General features: G+C 48.5%; 1 protein-coding gene across 2 annotated transcripts in view; it reads right to left on the bottom strand.

Annotated features, from left to right (window-relative positions):
- cep128 (centrosomal protein 128) overlaps window positions 1–18,437 on the bottom strand; it is a 428,165-nt gene that overhangs the window by 23,997 nt on the left and 385,731 nt on the right. For both annotated transcript variants that reach the window (XM_086002651.1, XM_086002652.1), the window contains exon 20: window positions 14,934–15,011. In XM_086002651.1, the coding sequence (XP_085858777.1) occupies window positions 14,934–15,011 (78 nt within the window). The remainder of the gene's footprint in view (window positions 1–14,933; window positions 15,012–18,437) is intronic.

The following is an 18,437-nucleotide window of genomic DNA, read 5'->3' as shown; positions in this document are numbered from 1 at the left end:
GAGAGAGTTCTCATCCGTGATCATTACAGCGGTGTATATTCCACCACAGGCCGACGCAAATAGGGCACGAAACGAGCTGTATGGGATCATTAGCAGGCTTGAAACTTCCCATCCAGAGGCTGCATTCATCGTGGCTGGCGATTTCAACAAAGCCAATCTGAAGAAAGTACTGCCTAAATACCATCAGCATATCACCTGCCCAACGTGAGCCAAGAACACACTAGATCACGTTTACACTCCATTCCAGGATGGATACAAGGCCCTCCCCCGCCCTCCCTTCGGCAAATCAGATCACGACTCCACCCTGCTGCTACCCACCTATAGGCAGAAACTGAAACAGGAAAAGCCTGTGATGAGATCTCTACAACGCTGGTCAGGATCCTGGACTTCCTGACGGGAAGACCCCAGGTGGTGAAAATAGGCAGAAACACCTCCTCCACACTGATCCTGAACACGGGAGCTCCCCAGGGTTGTGTGCTCAGCCCCCTTCTGTACTCCCTGTTTACTCACGACTGCGTGGCCATGCACAACTTCAACTCCATCATCAAGTTTGCTGATGACACTACGGTTGTAGGCCTGATCACAGATGGCGACAAGACAGGCTACAGGGCGGAGGTAAGAGCCCTAGGAGAATGGTGCAAGTACAACAACCTCTCCCTCAACATCAGCAAACAAAGGAGATGATCGTGGATTACAGGAAGCGGCAGGGGGAGGGACACACCCCAATCTACATCGAAGGGACTGAGGTGGAGAGGGTCAGCAGCTTCAAATTCCTGGGTGTATTCATTACGGAGGACTTAACGTGGTCCCATCACATCGACGTTGTAGCCAAGAAGGCATGCCAACGCCTGTTCTTCCTCAGGAGACTGAAGAAATTTGGAATGGCCCCCCAGATTCTCACCAACTTCTACCGGTGCACCATCGAGAGTATCCTGTCCGGCTGCATCACTACCTGGTATGGCAACTGCACCGCCACAGACCGCAAGGCTCTACAGATGGTAGTGAAAGCTGCACAACACACTATAGGAATTAAACTACCTGCTGTGCAGGATATCTACCCCGAGAGGTGCAGGGGGAAAGCCCTGAGAATCATTAAAGACGCAAGTCACCCCAGCCACAACCTCTTCGCCCTGCTCCCGTCCGGTAAGAGATACCGAAGCATACGGTCTCGTACCAACAGGTTTCGAAACAGCTTCTACCCCCAGGCCATAAGACTCGTGAACGATTAATTTATTATTATTTATTACTGTTGTTTTATTTATTATTACTGTCTTTCTATTAGTATTTCTATTAGTATTTTTATCATTGTTATGCCATATTTATTCCAATGTTGGGAGGACTCGTAAAAATCAACATTTCATTGTGCAGTACACACGTCTGCTGCATATATGACAAATAAAATTGAATTGAATTGAATTGAATTAATTCATAATGTTCATACGCTTCGCTCCCCTTTCTAGTCGTTGGCATATATCGATTTTCTGTTTTAAAGTTAACACCACTCTCTTCCTTTTGGTTGGATCAACTTTTGGGATTTCCATAATGCAATCCAATGAGTTGCAACAGCGTTGGAGACACACAGTACTGTACTGGAACCCCAAAAAATGGCGGATCAGAAGAGGCTACCGGCAGCGTGGGAGAGTCAGACTCCTGATGCAGGGTTTCTGAGGTGTTCCCACTTCCGGTAGCGCCAAGAGGCCGAGTAGTGGCAGTTTGGAGAACTACCCCACTGACGAACTCGGCAACCGTTGGAGACTCGAACTCGGAACCGGCAACATTGCCGGTTATTGAGGTGTAGTTTTCGGAGCGAGATTTTGCCGGTGGATAGAGCTTGCCGGACATTTAGCCTCCGGATAAACGAAAGTTTCCTGTACCCACATGATTTGAGGCACAGAATTTGCCTCCTTTATAATGACAGGAGTATTGTGCATTCACCACCGACAGCACACCATCAATACAAGAGTGCCGTCTAATGCTGGGTTACGTTTCACAAACTCATACCAGCAGTACAACGGTTAAAGGCAAGAGCCACACACAAGCACAGTACAACATCCAATGATCTTTGCCAAATGACAACAGGGGTTCTAAAAATTAAAATCAAGGTGGCTCTGGTAGGATACCAATGGGCAAAGAAAATATTGAAACTCCATATAAACAGAACTATAGCCAAGGATAATTAAAGGTTCACATTTGTTCCTCCCACAGACATTATGGCACCGTTGCCTCATCCAACTAGCTGGAGGTCACACACACACACACACACACACAAGAGATTTCTTAGTATGAACAATAAACATTTTCAATCAAAAGGAGGATGAGAGAAATAAACAGATGGCTTGCGGTTTCAAGGTTAGTGCTTGTAGCAAGTGCCGATAATGAACAGAGGTGTCCCAGAAGTATCATCTTGAAGATGGAGCTGAAGTTCCAACCACAGTTTCATCAAAGCTGCCACTCAATAAACACCTTCTTCTTCTGTAATGCAAGATTGCTCAGAAGTAAACTGAAGACTCAGGGTTGCACTGGGGATATCAGCCACAGAGATTGGTCGGATGGCAAACTTTTGAATCAGCATCAAACTGGAGGGCAGATCAATCGCCCATGATCACCAAGGGGATAGAATTCTCTAGAGTTGTTCAAAGTAATACTTTTACACTATCGAACTAAAGGTTGTGTGTTCCATTATGATCTTTAAGTCGCAGAGCTGACCACTGATGCTCTGTCCTTTGGTTGAGAGAAGTTGCTAATCAGTATGCCACTGTCATTCCCGAATGCTCGAACTTTGTTCTTTGTTTACGCTGATTACAACCGATGACTATTATCATGTTACTAAACTGGGGGTGGGGGGGGGGGGGGGGGAAGTAGTAGAGTTGGAGGAAGCTGCCAGGGACCTACAAAAGGAGTTCAATAAAATCCGCAAATAGGCAAATCAGTGGCAGTTGATATTCAATATAGCTAAGTGCAAGGAACTATGCGTTGGTAGGAAATATGAATGTTATTAGCATGTGCCATGGGACAATTTTCTACGTTAAAGGTGCTATATCACAAGATAACTACAGGTAAGGAAAGCCATTCGGACCATCTTAATTTGTCCATCCAGGGAGAATCCAACATTCCCCCATTGCTGTTTATATAAAATAATCCGAGTGGTTTTGTCCCCACTATTTCACTTGGAAGTTTATTTCACATGTTGAAGAAGAAGTTCCTGATATCTGTCCTAAAATTACCTTTTACTTTAGTTCCCTAGTTCTGCTCCCATGAGTTAAAGTAATATTCTGGGTTAACGTTGTCCATACCCATAACAATCGTGTACAGCTCCATAAGATCACTTCTCAGATGCTTCCTTTCTAAGCTGAAAAGAACGAACGAACTTGGGGTACTCGAGTCTATATTTTGCAGGGTCAACTAAAGTACCAAGAATGACAAATGCTCCCACTCTATATAAAAAAAAACCAGGTCCTTTTGTTTACATTTACCCACAGTCTTACCCGTAGCTGCACAGAGGGATTTTTGGGAGGCCAACAATAAGAAGTTGAGAACAAAAGAAGCACTTTTGCCTATCAAGCCCTCTTGATCCAGAGTTTATGTTTGATTATTCTTTAATGGATTGCTCTCGCTATTTGCGCTGTTTCCTACCTCCAACAAAACCACCCTGCTGATCCCCTACTTTAAGGAGCACTACGCTTCTTTCTACATTGTGGTGATTGGCAAAAGAATCAGAGGCAACATGAGAAAAACATTTTTATGCAACGAGTGGTGAGGATTTGGAATGCACTGCCTGATAGGGTGATGGAGGCAGATTCAATAGTAGCCTTCAAAAGGGAATTGGATAAATACTGGAAGGAGAATAAATTGCAGGGATATGGGGAAATATGGATTGCTCTTCAAAATAGCCGGCGCAGACTCAACAGGTCAACTGGCCTCCTTCTGTGCTGTACTATTCTGTGATTCTATTAATATTTTTCTTTAAAAAAAAAGACCTGTTCGTCTTCTAAAGATTGTAAGTTTTCAATAAAGGTTGTTTCATACAAAGATAGAAGAAATAAGTGACACCAGTTAGAAAGAACAGGATTCTCAAATGTGCAAAGAACTTTTTCCAAAGATGAGACATGACATTTTCAGGTCAGTGAAGTGGGTTTGATGAATACTGACACATCCCCAAAATTGTAAAACCATCATCACAACTTTTCAAGACACAGCAGTCCACATGAAGGTTCGAGTTACCTTATTAATGTAGCGTCATGCCCATTCATTTCCTCCCCTATGTCACGGATTCTACATATTACGAGTTTGGTATGATCTGATGCTTTGTGAGCACTTTTGCTCATGTAGACCAATTCACTAATCCCTGGATCTTCAAGGGATGTGCAGTTCATCTCACCCATAGGAAGTGGCACAGCCTCTTAACTATAATGTCATAGCACTGAACCATCGATTAAGAGGCTTGAATTCAAATCTCAATGCCACTGGCCATTTAGATTCAGTCCTTCCACGGGGGAAGAATGTGCCGGGCTTGTACAAGTCTGGTGCAAAGGGGGATGACTGGTCTGCTCACCAGTGATATGCACAATGAGTCAACTAAAGTGAACCACCGGACTAGTTATGTGGTCATCAACAATAACCTGCATTTATATAGTGCCTTTAATGTCCCGAGGCGCTTCGCAGGAGCATTATAAAACAAAATTTGACACCGAGCCTCATAAAAAGATAATTAGGGCAGACAACAATAAGCTTGGTCAAAGAGGTAGGTTTTAAGGAGCGTCTTAAAAGGAGGAAAGAGAGATGGAGAGGCGGAGAGGTTTCAGGAGGGAATTCCAGAGCTGAGGGCCCAGGCAGCTGAAGGCACGGCCACCAATGGCGGAGCGATTAAAATCGGTGATGCTCAAGAGGCCAGAATTGGAGGAGCGCAGAGATCTTGGAGGGTTGTGGGGCTGGAGGAGATTACAGAGATAGGAAGGGGCGAGGCCATGGAGGAATTTGAAAACAAGGATGAGACTTTTAAAATCAAGGCGTTGCTTAACTGGAAGCCAATATAGGTCAGCGAGCACAGGGGTGATGGGTGAACGGGACTTGGTGCGAGTTAGGACACAGGCAGCTGAGTTTTGGATGACCTCAAGTTTACCGAGGTTAGAATGTGGGAGGCCAGCCAGGAGTCTGTTGGAATAGTCAAGTCTAGAGGTAACAAAGGCATGGATGAGGGTTTCAGCAGCGGATGCTCGGAGGCATGGACGGAGACGGGTGATATTCCGGAGGATGAAGTGGGCGGTCTTACTGATGGTGCGGCTATGTGGTCGGAAACTCATCTCGGGGTCAGATACGACACCAAGTTTGCTACCAGTGAGGTTCAGCCTCAGACAGTCGCCAGGGACAGGGATGGAGTCGATGGTCAGGAAGGAATTAGTTATTTCTCTCGTTAGCTTTATTTGCCTCCCTCAGAAAACTGTTAAGGCTGAGCCTGCCGCCAGTGTATACCTAAGCAAGGTGAGATACTGACACTGTCTGTGGACGCATCTAATCTGATGGAGGATCCTGTATGGGAACAGCGGATAAGGCTGAAGTCTCTGTAAAATGTAGCAGAAACATGCATTGCAGGTGAAGGACAGGTGTAAGTATGGGTAATGCACTCAGAGTCACACCTGGACAGTTAGCAGAAAGGAATAAGTTCCCTTTGTCAGCAACACAACACCTGAGCTAACCAAGTGGAGTTTGTATTCATTTCACAGGCTAAGGGTTAAAGAGGCAAAGGGCTATTTGTCTGAATAGCATCTTCTTCCAGTGTATGAGAATCAATGTAGCTTTTTACCCAGCTGTAAGAACCACTAAGATTTTCAAACTGGCAGCAATTGCTGCTAAAAAAGAGGGGTCTGAGTCGTGCAGTTCCACGGCAATGAGTTCAAATGGAGCCCAGATTAAAGGGATACAAGTCTCCACACTCTGCTGGCTGCAAGGGTCCCAAGCAAAATGCAATTGGGCCATCTCAGTGCAGTTATCAGCCTGTATGAGCCCACAGCGCCAAACTGTATCGATCGGCAATCTCACCATGAAAAAGGCCGTGTGCAAAAATTCACACTGCCCCATTAGGAGGTGCTCAAGAGGTGGTACGAGGCACATTGCTGGGGCGGAGTAAAGGAAGCCTTGCTCTGTGTATGGCTGCACTAGACCTGACCTGCGAGTGCCAAGTACTGGGTGCTAAAGTAATTCTTAAGTGTGTTCCACTCGCGAGCACAGATTGATAACCTTAAACCTGAAGACGCCAAAATTCACACAAAAATTAAAGGAAAAAACTGAAATGAAGCAACTGCATGGGTTATTACTGAAAGTTCATGGGATGAATCCTGAGGGGACTCTGTCTCATAAAAGCAGTAACAGTCGTAACCTTTTCCATTTTAAACAGCACTAAACTGCTGCTACGGTGCTTTAAAAGGTCAAAGCACACTGCCTACATTTATTTCCCTGCATCACAGGGAATCTGATGAACGAGATTTATCGTGGTTACATTTTTGGTTGCTGCGATTCGTCACTTAAAATAAAGGCTGTTTTGTTGGAACACATAACATTAAACACAAGATGCTACTAGTAAAGCGCGTCATTCAAGACCTAACAGCAGCACTTTGTGTACCACATGATAGATCCCAAAACTTTTACAACAACGACGACTTGTATTTCTGTAGCGCCTTGAACGCAGTAAAACGTCCCACAGCGCGTCCCAGGAGAGTTATAAATCAAAATTTGACTGACTAACTATTATACTAGTCGTGAAATAAATGGATGGATATTCCCAGAACATTTAATACCAATTCCCCCTCACCCCCAACAAAAAAAATTGACCTTTAAAACATCCTGGAGCAATGAAAACATCCATCAATAACAGCTACCGATGGCAATTGTCCAAATTTTAGTGTCGGTTTGACATTTGAGAAAACCAAATGGTTAGAGAGTCAGTGCATCTGCAATCCAGTCCCTCTTTAAACCAGTTAGTGTCAGACATGGCGAGCTTCTCCCCCCATCCTTCCTCTCACAATATTTCAGTATTGTTCTATTCTCCGCTCCCAATCCCCCCAAAACCCCAGATATACTTGAATTTTGGGGGATGCAATGTGTTGCCCGAATCGCATATTTAACAAAAAGTACATTAAAAGGAAAAAAAATTACATAAGGGCCAACATTTTATTCAATAAGAACTTAATCAGAATTGCTCCTTTCAGCATTTACTATTTCTTTAGAAAATTCCTTTTTTTGATGCAACTTAAAAAAATTCCAAACACTTGCACATTTTATAATCCATTTCCCCTCCCCAAATTGCCCTGCATCATGAGGACTACTATTGTAATGGCATTTATACAGCGTACAGCTTAGAGCAGGCTCACACTTAACATCACTATGTTCTGTGGGGTGCTGAGTGACTGTAATGTAGGAAGACGGAACAAACAATGAAAAACAGGTAGAGAACACTTGTGGCACTGCAAGAAGAGCTTTCTTCTCAATGAATGTGTGGTAAACCACTTTTATCGTTCACTATCGTTACACTATAGTTATCACTGTTGTATTGTTATCACTGTTCTCACTGTTGTATCACTATACGAGGTCGCCTCTTGTCGCGCTGTTATACCTGGGCTGACCACCTCCGACTCCGCCCATGGCTCCACCTACCTGCCCAGGTATAAAGGTAGTCGACTGGCTGGTATTCCTCCTTGTTGGACCCGATCACCCACGAGGGTGGGCTCTGTTATTTAGTCAATAAAAACCTTTAGTTACGTTCCTAACTCGTTGCTTTTTATTGGACGAATTGATAGGTATATCAATTTTATTGACTAAATTTTAAAGATGTCTACTACTGGCCAGCCAGAAGCCCTCCCAGAAGCACAGCCACAGCAGCTTTCAGACACCGGGTTACACCAGCCACACCAGCCGGCTTGGCTGCAAGCCCTCAAACCACCGTACCTGGATCTAAACCCACAGGCAGCAAACTCAGCCCTCGACTTCAAACACTGGCTGGGCTGCTTCGAATCCTACCTGGAAGAATCCGGCGTCCCTCAGAGATCCAAACTAAGAGTTCTGAACGCCCAAGCGAGCCCGAGAGTATACGCACTCATCCAGGACACGACTACATACGAGGCCGCTATCAACCTACTGAAACAGCAGTACCGGAGCCCGGTAAATTACATGTACACCAGGCACCTCCTAAGATCCCGCCCGCAACAGCCAGGAGAGTCTGTAGCTGAATTTTTACGGGCGCTAAGAGCACTCGGCAGGAACTGTGACTTTAAAGCGGTGACGGCTGTTGAAAATACGGAAGATAATATCCGTGATGCCTTTGTGAAAGGCCTACGGTCCGACCACTCACGGCAAAGACTGCTTGAAGCTAAAGACCTCGACCTGGACAAAGCTGAAGCCCTCGCTCTCTCCCTAGAGGTGGCCCATCAGGACCAGGAGGCGTTTTCCAGGTACTGCTCGCGACCCTGGGACTCGGGCCCGACCCCTACCGCAATACCCTTCGCAGCGCCGCCCCCGGGACCTACCTCAGCGTCGGCGTCCCGGACCCGACCGGGACCGCTACCCCCGGTACCGGCTCCGACATCGGGCACCCGCGATCGGGCCGCCGGCTGCTTCTTTTGCGGCCAGGAGAAGCACCCGAGGTCGCGCTGCCCAGCCAGGAACTCTACCTGCTCAACCTGCAGGAAGAAAGGCCACTTCTCTAAGGCCTGCAGGAGCGGATCTTCAGAGGCCAGCAGTGCCTCATGCGAACTGTGGGGGCGGCCATCTTCTTTCAAGGCAACTGAGGCCAGCATCCCCACACGTGAGTCAGGGGGGCGGCCATCTTTGATCAAGGCAACCGACCCCAATAGTGCCTCATGTGAGTTATGGGAGCAGCCATCTTCTCCGCCATTTTGTCCTACCTCGTGGGAGACGCCATTTTACCCACCACGCCCGACTGCCACCGGGCCTCCGGACCCGACGACCGCCTCGCCCGCAGACGACAACGACTCGCTTACCTACACACTAGTCTCCGTCACTCTGGATCAAGCCCGCCCACACCACCTGTCCAAGTCGATGATGGACATCAAAGTAAACGGCCACGCCACGACCTGCCTGTTCGACAGCGGAAGCACGGAGAGCTTCATCCACCCAGACACGGTGAGCCACTACTCCCTCCCTGTCCTGCCAACGCGCAACCGAATCTCGATGGCATCGAGGTCCCACGCCACGGACATTAGCGGCTACTGTGTTGTGACCTTGTCGGTTAAGGGTACGGAGTATAAAAATTTTAAACTCCTCGTCCTCCCCCAGCTCTGCGCTGCCGTCCTACTAGGGCTGGACTTCCAATCCCACCTCCAAAGTGTAACCCTAGCATACGGTGGACCCCTCCCCCCACTCACAGTCGACAACCAGCGAATGTTAAACCGCCCACCGCGTAACACCTGCAGCCTATCCGCCCTCAAGGTGCCGCCACCTTCCCTGTTCGCTAACCTCACCCCCGACTGCAAACCCGTCGCTACCAAGAGCAGGCGGTACAGCGCTGGGGACAGAGCCTTCATTAGCTCTGAGGTGCGGCGCCTCCTGAAAGAGGGCATTATCGAGGGGAGCAACAGCCCCTGGCGTGCCCAGGTCGTGGTCGTTAAGACCGGCGATAAAAATCGCCTGGTCATCGACTACAGCCAGACCATAAACAGATACACCCAGCTGGACGCATACCCCCTCCCCCGCATATCTGACATGGTCAATCAGATTGCACAATACCGCGTATTCTCGACCATCGACCTTAAGTCAGCCTACCACCAACTCCCTATCCACCCCGAGGACCGCCAGTACACCGCCTTCGAGGCGAATGGGCGCCTATACCACTTCCTTAGGGTCCCCTTCGGTGTCACCAACGGGGTCTCGGTCTTCCAAAGGGAGATGGACCGGATGGTTGACCAGAACGGACTGCAGGCCACATTCCCCTATCTAGATAACGTCACCATCTGCGGCCGCGACCGGCAGGACCATGACGTGAATCTGGAGAAATTCCTCCGTACGGCCCAACGGCTGAACCTCACCTACAATAAGGAGAAATGTGTGTTTAACACCTCGCGCCTTGCCATCCTTGGCTGTGTAGTAGAGAACGGACTCATCGGCCCCGACCCCGAAAGAATGCGCCCCCTCATGGAGCTACCCCACCCCCACTGCCCTAAGGCACTTAAGAGAACCCTGGGGCTATTCGCCTACTATGCCCAATGGGTGCCCAATTATGCGGACAAAGCCAGACCCCTCATGAAGTCCACATCCTTCCCCCTCACGGAGGAAGCGTGCGCGGCCTTCTCCCTCATCAAGGGAGACATAGCCAAGGCCACAATGCACGCAGTGGATGAGTCCATCCCCTTCCAAGTGGAGAGCGATGCATCCGACTTCGCCCTAGCCGCTACCCTTAACCAGGAGGGGAGGCCGGTGGCCTTCTTCTCAAGGACCCTACAGGGCCCCGAGATCCGACACTCGTCGGTCGAGAAGAAAGCCCAGGCAATTGTGGAGGCGGTACGGCGCTGGAGGCATTACCTGGCAGGCAAACGATTTACCCTCCTCACCGACCAACGTTCGGTTGCTTTCATGTTTAATAACAAGCTGAGGGGCAAAATCAAGAATGACAAGATCTTGAGGTGGAGAATCGAGCTATCCACCTACGATTATGATATCTTGTACCGGCCAGGTAAGCTGAACGAACCCCCTGATGCTCTTTCACGAATTACATGCGCCAGCGCGCATATTGATAGACTTCAGACCCTCCACAACGACCTCTGCCACCCCGGGGTCACCAGACTTTACCATTTCATTAAGGCCCGCAACCTGACCTACTCCATCGAGGAGGTCAGGACCATGACCAGGAACTGCCAGACCTGCGCCGAGTGCAAACCGCACTTTTATAGGCCGGACAGAGCAAGCCTGGTCAAGGCCACCCGCCCCTTCGAGCGCCTGAGCATCGACTTTAAGGGGCCTCTACCGTCATCTGACCGCAATGTGTACTTCCTCAACATCGTTGATGAGTACTCCCGTTTCCCTTTTGCCTTCCCCTGCCCAGACATGACCAGTACCACGGTCATCAAGTGCCTGAACGACCTCTTCGCCTTGTTCGGGTTCCCGAACTATATACATAGTGACCGGGGCTCCTCCTTCATGAGCGAGGAACTCCGTCAGTTCCTACTAGCGAGAGGTATTGCAGCAAGTAGGACCACCAGCTACAACCCCCGAGGGAACGGCCAGGTGGAAAGAGAGAACGCGACGGTATGGAAGGCCGTCCTCTTAGCCTTAAAGTCTAAGGGCCTCCCAACCTCCCGTTGGCAGGAAGTCCTCCCGACAGCGCTGCACTCCATCCGGTCACTACTTTGCACTGCCGTTAACGCCACCCCCCATGAACGAATGTTTGTTTTCCCCAGGAAGTCGACTACGGGAACCACTCTACCAACCTGGCTGACCTCTCCGGGGCCCGTCTTGCTGCGAAAGCACGTGAGGGCCCATAAAACGGACCCCCTGGTTGAGAGGGTGAACCTCCTGCACGCCAACCCCCAGTACGCCTACGTGGCTTACCCAGACGGGCGGGAGGACACTGTCTCCTTACGAGACCTCGCACCCTCGGGCACTCCGGAGACACCACCTTTACCCCCCCCCACCACCCCCCCAATTCCAGCCCAGGTAGACGGCATCACTGTTCTCACTGTTGTATCACTATACGAGGTCGCCTCTTGTCGCGCTGTTATACCTGGGCTGACCACCTCCGACTCCGCCCATGGCTCCACCTACCTGCCCAGGTATAAAGGTAGTCGACTGGCTGGTATTCCTCCTTGTTGGACCCGATCACCCACGAGGGTGGGCTCTGTTATTTAGTCAATAAAAACCTTTAGTTACGTTCCTAACTCGTCGCTTTTTATTGGACGAATTGATAGGTATATCAGAATGCAATGAGGATGCAGTGCGAGTGCAGGACCAGGCTGGCTGCACAGTGCTCCTGTACTGCATGCTCGTCTCAGAGTTCAAAGTAAAGCCATTCTTTACTTGTGCCTAGCTCATCTCAAATGCACCGTCACCAATGCTGGCACACCGATGATCGCTGGGAAAGCATTAATGAGCGGCCAGTCATTCTTCCCGGGCACTAGTGATGTAATTGCAAAAGAAACAAGATGCAAGAAAGGGAGCTCTTTGCATATTTAAGTGGTACACTTAAAAGGCCCACTTAAGCAAGACATCATAGGGCTGCTCCCTCCCATGGAACTCTATCCCAAGAGTCAGTGTCTTCAGAAGGGGGGGGGGAAAGCAAAAGCAGACGGAAAGTATAACCTTCTGCTCGAGGTTCTCCTTGTATTGTATTGCGAGATAAAATACAACTAGAAAACTAACCTGTTACAAAAGAAGTTCAAATGCCCAGCCACAGTGGAGATTCATAGGGTGCGAAATTGCATACGGGTATGGACTCAAAACAGACGGTATTACATTGGTCGCCCATTATACAGCACGCCTGGTAATCAGTTCTAGTGAAGTCAATGGAACTGAATATCGGACGGGGTGTGTAACGGTCGACTGATGCCATGCCGCTTGTTTCTTGTTTTGCTACCCCGTCCACATGCAATGTTACCCCTACCACTTCCAGTTTCCTTCCCTCCAGAGCTACCCTGACAACACTACTGACAGAGAGCTGCCTGCACCCCAGCTGTCTCCCCCAGCTTCCTGCCCATTTCTCCCATCCACCTTTCACGTCATTTCCCTTCACTTTGGAAGTGTGCGTGTCCGTGTGTACCATTCCACTGCCCTACTTAACTTTCCTACCACCCTTCTGTTCCGTTAGGAGAACTTGCATTTATGTCGCAACTTTCACGCCTTCAGGAAAGCTCATCTTCTTCACAGCCAGTGAATTATTTCTGAAGTGTGGTCATTGTTATAGAGGCACACACAGCATGGCAAGATCCCAGAAATAGCAAATGGGATAAATGACCGATTATTCTGTTTTGGTGGCATTGGTTGAGGGAAGAATGCTGGCCGGAAGACCAGGAGAATTCCACGTTCTAGGAATAGTGTCACAGGATCTTTTACATCTGCCTGAACCAGCAGACAGGGCCTTGGTTTATAGTGTCCTCTCAAAGATGGCACTTCTAAGAACATAAGAAATAGGAGCAGGAGTCGGCCATATGGCCCCTTGGGCCTGCTCCGTCGTTCAATAAGATCATGGCTGATCTTCGACCTCAACTTCACTTTTCCACCCAACCCCATATCCCTTGATTCCCCTAGAGTCCAAGGCCTAGAAATTCGGTGGGCTGCGCCACCAGTTAGCGCCCAAAGAGGGCACTTAGTGGTTTTAGCGCCACTGGCCACGCCTCCCGCGAAATTTAGCAGGGCGCTAATGGCGGCGTTAGCCTGTAGCGCTGCGCCGCCACCGATGACATCATCGGTGAGCGCAGCGCCCCACTACCGCCCCGAACGCGATATTGGGTCACAACCCCACCGTACCGCTGGTTGCAATTCGCGACCGGTTCAGGGGGGCCTACCTGTGGCGGTAGTGGCGCTAATTAAAGGGGAGGTGCGGGGCGGCCATTTTTTTCGCTGGCCGCCTGCCAGCACCTCCTCGCCGCCCCCCCTGGGCAGTGCCGGCTGTGTCCCAAGAGCCCGGCACTACCCCTCGGTGCCGGGCTCTTTTGCCGGCACTCGCGATCAGAGATCGCGCTGGTGCAGGCCCCTCCCCTTTAAGAAGGGGAGGAAGGCCTGCAGTACCGCAGCGAGCCGTGCCGCAGCATGTGGCGCTGCGGCACGTTGCGCTGCGATATTCAGTTTCAGCGCCCCAAGAGGGACGCGGGGCGCCTCGAGCAGTGCCCCGCTTCCGTTTGGGGCGATAAAACTGAATATCGCACTGGCGCAATCGGCTACTTCCAGGGCGGAACTTCCGGCGCCCAGGCGAGCTTGGCGCCCCAAACAGGGTGCCACCGAATTTCTAGGCCCAAAAATCTATCAATCTCAGTCTTGATACTCAACGACTGAGCATCCACAGCCCTCTGGGGTAGAGAATTCCAAAAATTCACAACCTTTTGAGTGAAGAAATTTCTCATCTCAATCCTAAATGGCCGACCACTCATCCTGAAACTATGACCCCTAGCTCTAGACTATCCAGCCAGGGGAATAAGCCTCTGACAATGTAGTGCTCCTCGAGTGCTGCACTGAAGTGTCCACATAGACTACGTGTTCATGTCCTGGAGTGGGCTTGAACACATGACCTCCCGACCTGCAAGTGAGAATGCTACTGACTAAAATCTGTTCACAGGCTACTGAACCAGTTTCTCGCTGAGAGAGATCAACACACCTGACTTTTACTTAATGTCCTCTTCCCTCCCCACTTCACTGTGTTCAGTCCTATACACGATTCTGATCATCTTCCAGTTCTGGCAAAGGGACTTCACCCGAAACATTAATCCATCTTTTCCCTTTTCAGATATTGATGTACTTCCAATGTATTTCTGATACTTTTATTTCTGATTATGATTTGCCAATTTATTTTTCTATTGATCCATACTATACAATTCTAAATGTACCATTTGTAGTCATTCCCATTAACGGGAAGGCCTAATTAAACTATACTATATTTTGGCAAATTTCCGATCCATTGATCAGGACTGAGCTGTATTCCACATACCAATACTTCATCTTCCCTAGCACCACGAGTCCCAGGTGCAGGTCTAGTACAAAACACAACATTCCTGACCCAGAGGTTCTGATGCACATTTTCCTTTATGCAAAGAGACTATTCCTGGAGATAATGAGTTCCAATTACTTCCAAAATCTGCCTGGCACCTTCCACAATCAGAGATTTGGTGCTTTAGGATTTATAATATCACCACGCCATCAATTTTCAACTCAATCGTTCCACATTTTGTGCAAGCACGTGTTATGAAAATGGGCCATTAAAACACCCGTTAAAGTGTCTTTACCTCCACATCCCGGATGCCGTCTAGAATACTCAGCCTCTCTGGCACCGATTCAAGATGGTCCAAAGCCGTCTGCGTGCTCTAGATTCAAAACAAAGTTAAAACATATTTATACTCTCACTCCGTTTTTGTTCAAACAGATCACAGACTTAAAGCAGGACGAACCTAGTAACAGTACACATGGGTCAATGCTCTCATTATTAACAGTACACACAGATGTCAAAATTCTCCTTAGTAATAGAACATGTGGGTCAACTTTCTCATTAGTAACAGTGCACGTGAGTCAGTGTTCTCCTTCATAACAATGCACGGCTCAATGTTCTCTTTTGTGAAGGTGCTGGAGGTGATGTCAAGCATTAAACCTGCCACAAGCATTCCTAACTGGTAAACTGCACCCAGGTTATTTGCAGAAATTAACCTTTTGTTTTGTAGCACACTGCTGTGTTGAGGAGTGGGGGGGGGGGGGGGGGGGGGAAGGAGGGAAACAGGATGCAAGAAGCACCAGAGAGAACCTGGGCTACTGAGATTACATTGCAAACACATTTACAACAGTCTTTCTAGGCTGACACTCCAGTGCAGTACTGACGGAGTGCTGCACTGTCAGAGGTGCCATCTTTCAGATGAGACGTTAAATCAGAGGTCCCGTCTGCTCTCAGGTGGGCGTAAAAGATCCCATGGCATTACTTCGAAGAGGAGCAGGGGAGTTATCCCCGGTGTCCCGGCCAATATGTATCCCTCGGTCAACATCACTAAAAAAAATTACCTGGTCATTATCACATTGCTGCTTGTGGGATCTTGCTGAGCGCAAATTGGCTACACTTGAAAAGTACTTCATTGGCTGTAAAGCGCTTTGGAACATCTGGTGGTCGTGAAAGGTGCTATAGAAATGCAATTCATTCTTTTTTCTTTCATTCCCCCTCCTCTCCAGAAAGTGTTGATTCACGCTGGTCAAAGGTACCTTGGCCATGCCCTGCTATCTTGCCACGGTGGCCATTCTTCAGGTCTCAACCTAGACAGCGAGTACCAGTGGGACATGCAATGGTGAATCACAGGTAACCCCACCCCCACCATCCTATCCACGTACCGGCACTTTCCAGCGGGGGTCACTGGATAGCGGAAAGGAACGGGAACCGAACTTACTTTTTGCTAACCCACAAGGGCTGATGCCCACAATTATGCTCTTACACCCTGGCTATCTGTGCACAGACTGGGGATCAAATTTCAGGCCTTTCTGGTCTGTATTGCTCATTTCCACAATCGGTACACATGACTGCAGAAGGACACATTGCAAAATGGCTGCAAACCGAATCCCTGAAGGTCATGTCAACATTACCTGCTGCTGATGTGACACTTTGGCCAAAGGGTTACAACCAGTTGTGCATGTGCGGATTGCCAGGATTAGGAACACCGCTGGTCTACAGAGAGACTGGACTTTTAACGCGTAAACGTGGGAGAGTGGCGTATCTAAATGCAACCTGGGCTTCTAGATCCACAAAATGTATCGGTGCACAGGAAGGAAAGCTTAACTACGGATTTAATTGCGCCGTACCTGACCTCGCTTGATCCTGACAGAGTTCCTGAAACGGAAAGTGTGCCAGCTCTCAGTACCCTGATGAGCACAACATAAAACTAGGTTAATAAGGCCATAAAAAAGCAAACTAAGTGCTGGGATTCATTTCTAAAGGGATAGAATTGAAAAGCATCATGTTAAATTTGTATAAAACCTTCGTTAGACCACACTTTGAATACTGTACACTATTCTGGTCTCCATATTACAAAAAGGATATTGAGGCACTGGAGAAGGTGTAAAAAAGATTTACTAGAGTGATACCAGAACTGAGGGGTTATACCCATCAGTAAAGACTGAGCAGGCTGGGGCTCTCTTCTCTAGAAAAGAAAAGACTGAGGGGTGACCTGATAGAGGTCTTTTACATTATGAAAGGGTTTGATAGGGAAGAAAGAGAAGATGTTTCCACCTCCGGGAGAGACCAGACTAGGGGCCATCAATGTAAGATAGTCACTAATAAATTCAGTAGCGCATACAGGAGAAGCTTCTTTACCCAGAGAGTGGTCAGAATGTGGAACTCGCTACCACAGGGAGTGATTGAGGCGAATAGTATAGATGCATTTAAGGGGAAGCTGGATAAACACATGTGGAGCATAAATACCGGCATGGACCTGGTGGGCTGAATGGCCTGTTTCTGAGCTGTAAATACTAAATGCTATGCAAGAAACACGACATCCTCTACTGTATCTCCCATAATCCCTGCTATCTGCTCTATGGCTCCGCGACAGTGGCTAAAATCAGGGACTCAGCCCCAAGCTCATGTCACGATCACTGTAAATACTATGTAACACTATGTAACAATGTATGTAACATTCACTAAAAAGCTCATGGAACTATTTACTTTAACTATCACCTTAAACATGTTTCAGCAACTAGTTGGAGAACAAGTTTAGAGAACTCTGTACGAAAGGCAAGACACTGCAGATGTAGGAAATCTGAAACTAAAACAGAAAATGTTGGAACTACTCAACGGGTCAGGCAGCGTCTGTGGACAACACAGTTAACATTTCAGGCGTGGACCCTACAACAGAACAGAATCTACTTGTCAACGAGTGCTTCCAGCATATTGTGTTTCTGTTAGAGAAGTTGCATATTATACAGACAATGCATCTGGGCCCCCTTCACTACTGAGTCACTGTGTTCCCGCCTGAATCAGAAGGTTGTGGATTCAAGTCCCACGCCAAAGACTTGGGCACAAATATCTAGGCTGACACTCGAGTGCAGTACTGAGGGAGTGCTGCACTGTCGGCTTTCAGATGGAATGTTAAACCGAGGCCCCGTCTGCCCCCTCAGGTGGACGTAAAAGATCCCATGAAACTATTTCGAAGAGCAGCGGGGAGTTATCCCCGGTGCATGCTGATGACACCCAGTTCTACCTCATCACCACTTCTCTCGACCCTGCCACAGTCTCTAAATTATCAGACTGCTTGTCTGACATCCAGTTCTGGATGAGCAGAAATTTCCTCCAATTAAATATTGGGAAGACTGAAGCCATTTTTGGTCCCCGGAACAAACTCCATTCCCTAGCCACTGACTCCATCCCTCTCCCGAACATTTATCTGAGGCTGAACCACACTGTTCACAACCTTGGTGTCATAGAGTCAGTCATAGAGTCATAACAGCACAGGAGGCCATTCGGCCCATCGAGTCCGTGCCGGCTCTCTGCAGAGCAATCGAGTCAGTCCCATTCCCCCTGCTCTATTCCCGTAGCCCTGCAAGTTTATTTCCCTCAAGTGCCTATCCAGTCTCCCCTTGAAAACATTGAGTGTCTCCGCTTCCACCACTTCTGTCGGCAGCGAGTTCCAGGTTCTCACCACTCGCTGCGTAAAAAAGTTTTTCCTTGTCCAAAACCTTAAATCTGTGTCCCCTAGTCCTTGAACCATCACCTAGTGGGAACAGCCTTTCCCCGTCTAGCCTATCCAAACCCATCATAATCTTGT

This window comes from Somniosus microcephalus, chromosome 12 (assembly GCF_052327205.1).
Source record: "Somniosus microcephalus isolate GS21.2 chromosome 12, FLI_Smic_1.0, whole genome shotgun sequence".
Taxonomy (NCBI): Eukaryota; Metazoa; Chordata; class Chondrichthyes; order Squaliformes; family Somniosidae; genus Somniosus; species Somniosus microcephalus.
The sequence above is the reverse complement of the archived record's forward strand: the minus strand, read 5'-3'. Positions and strand labels throughout refer to the sequence as shown.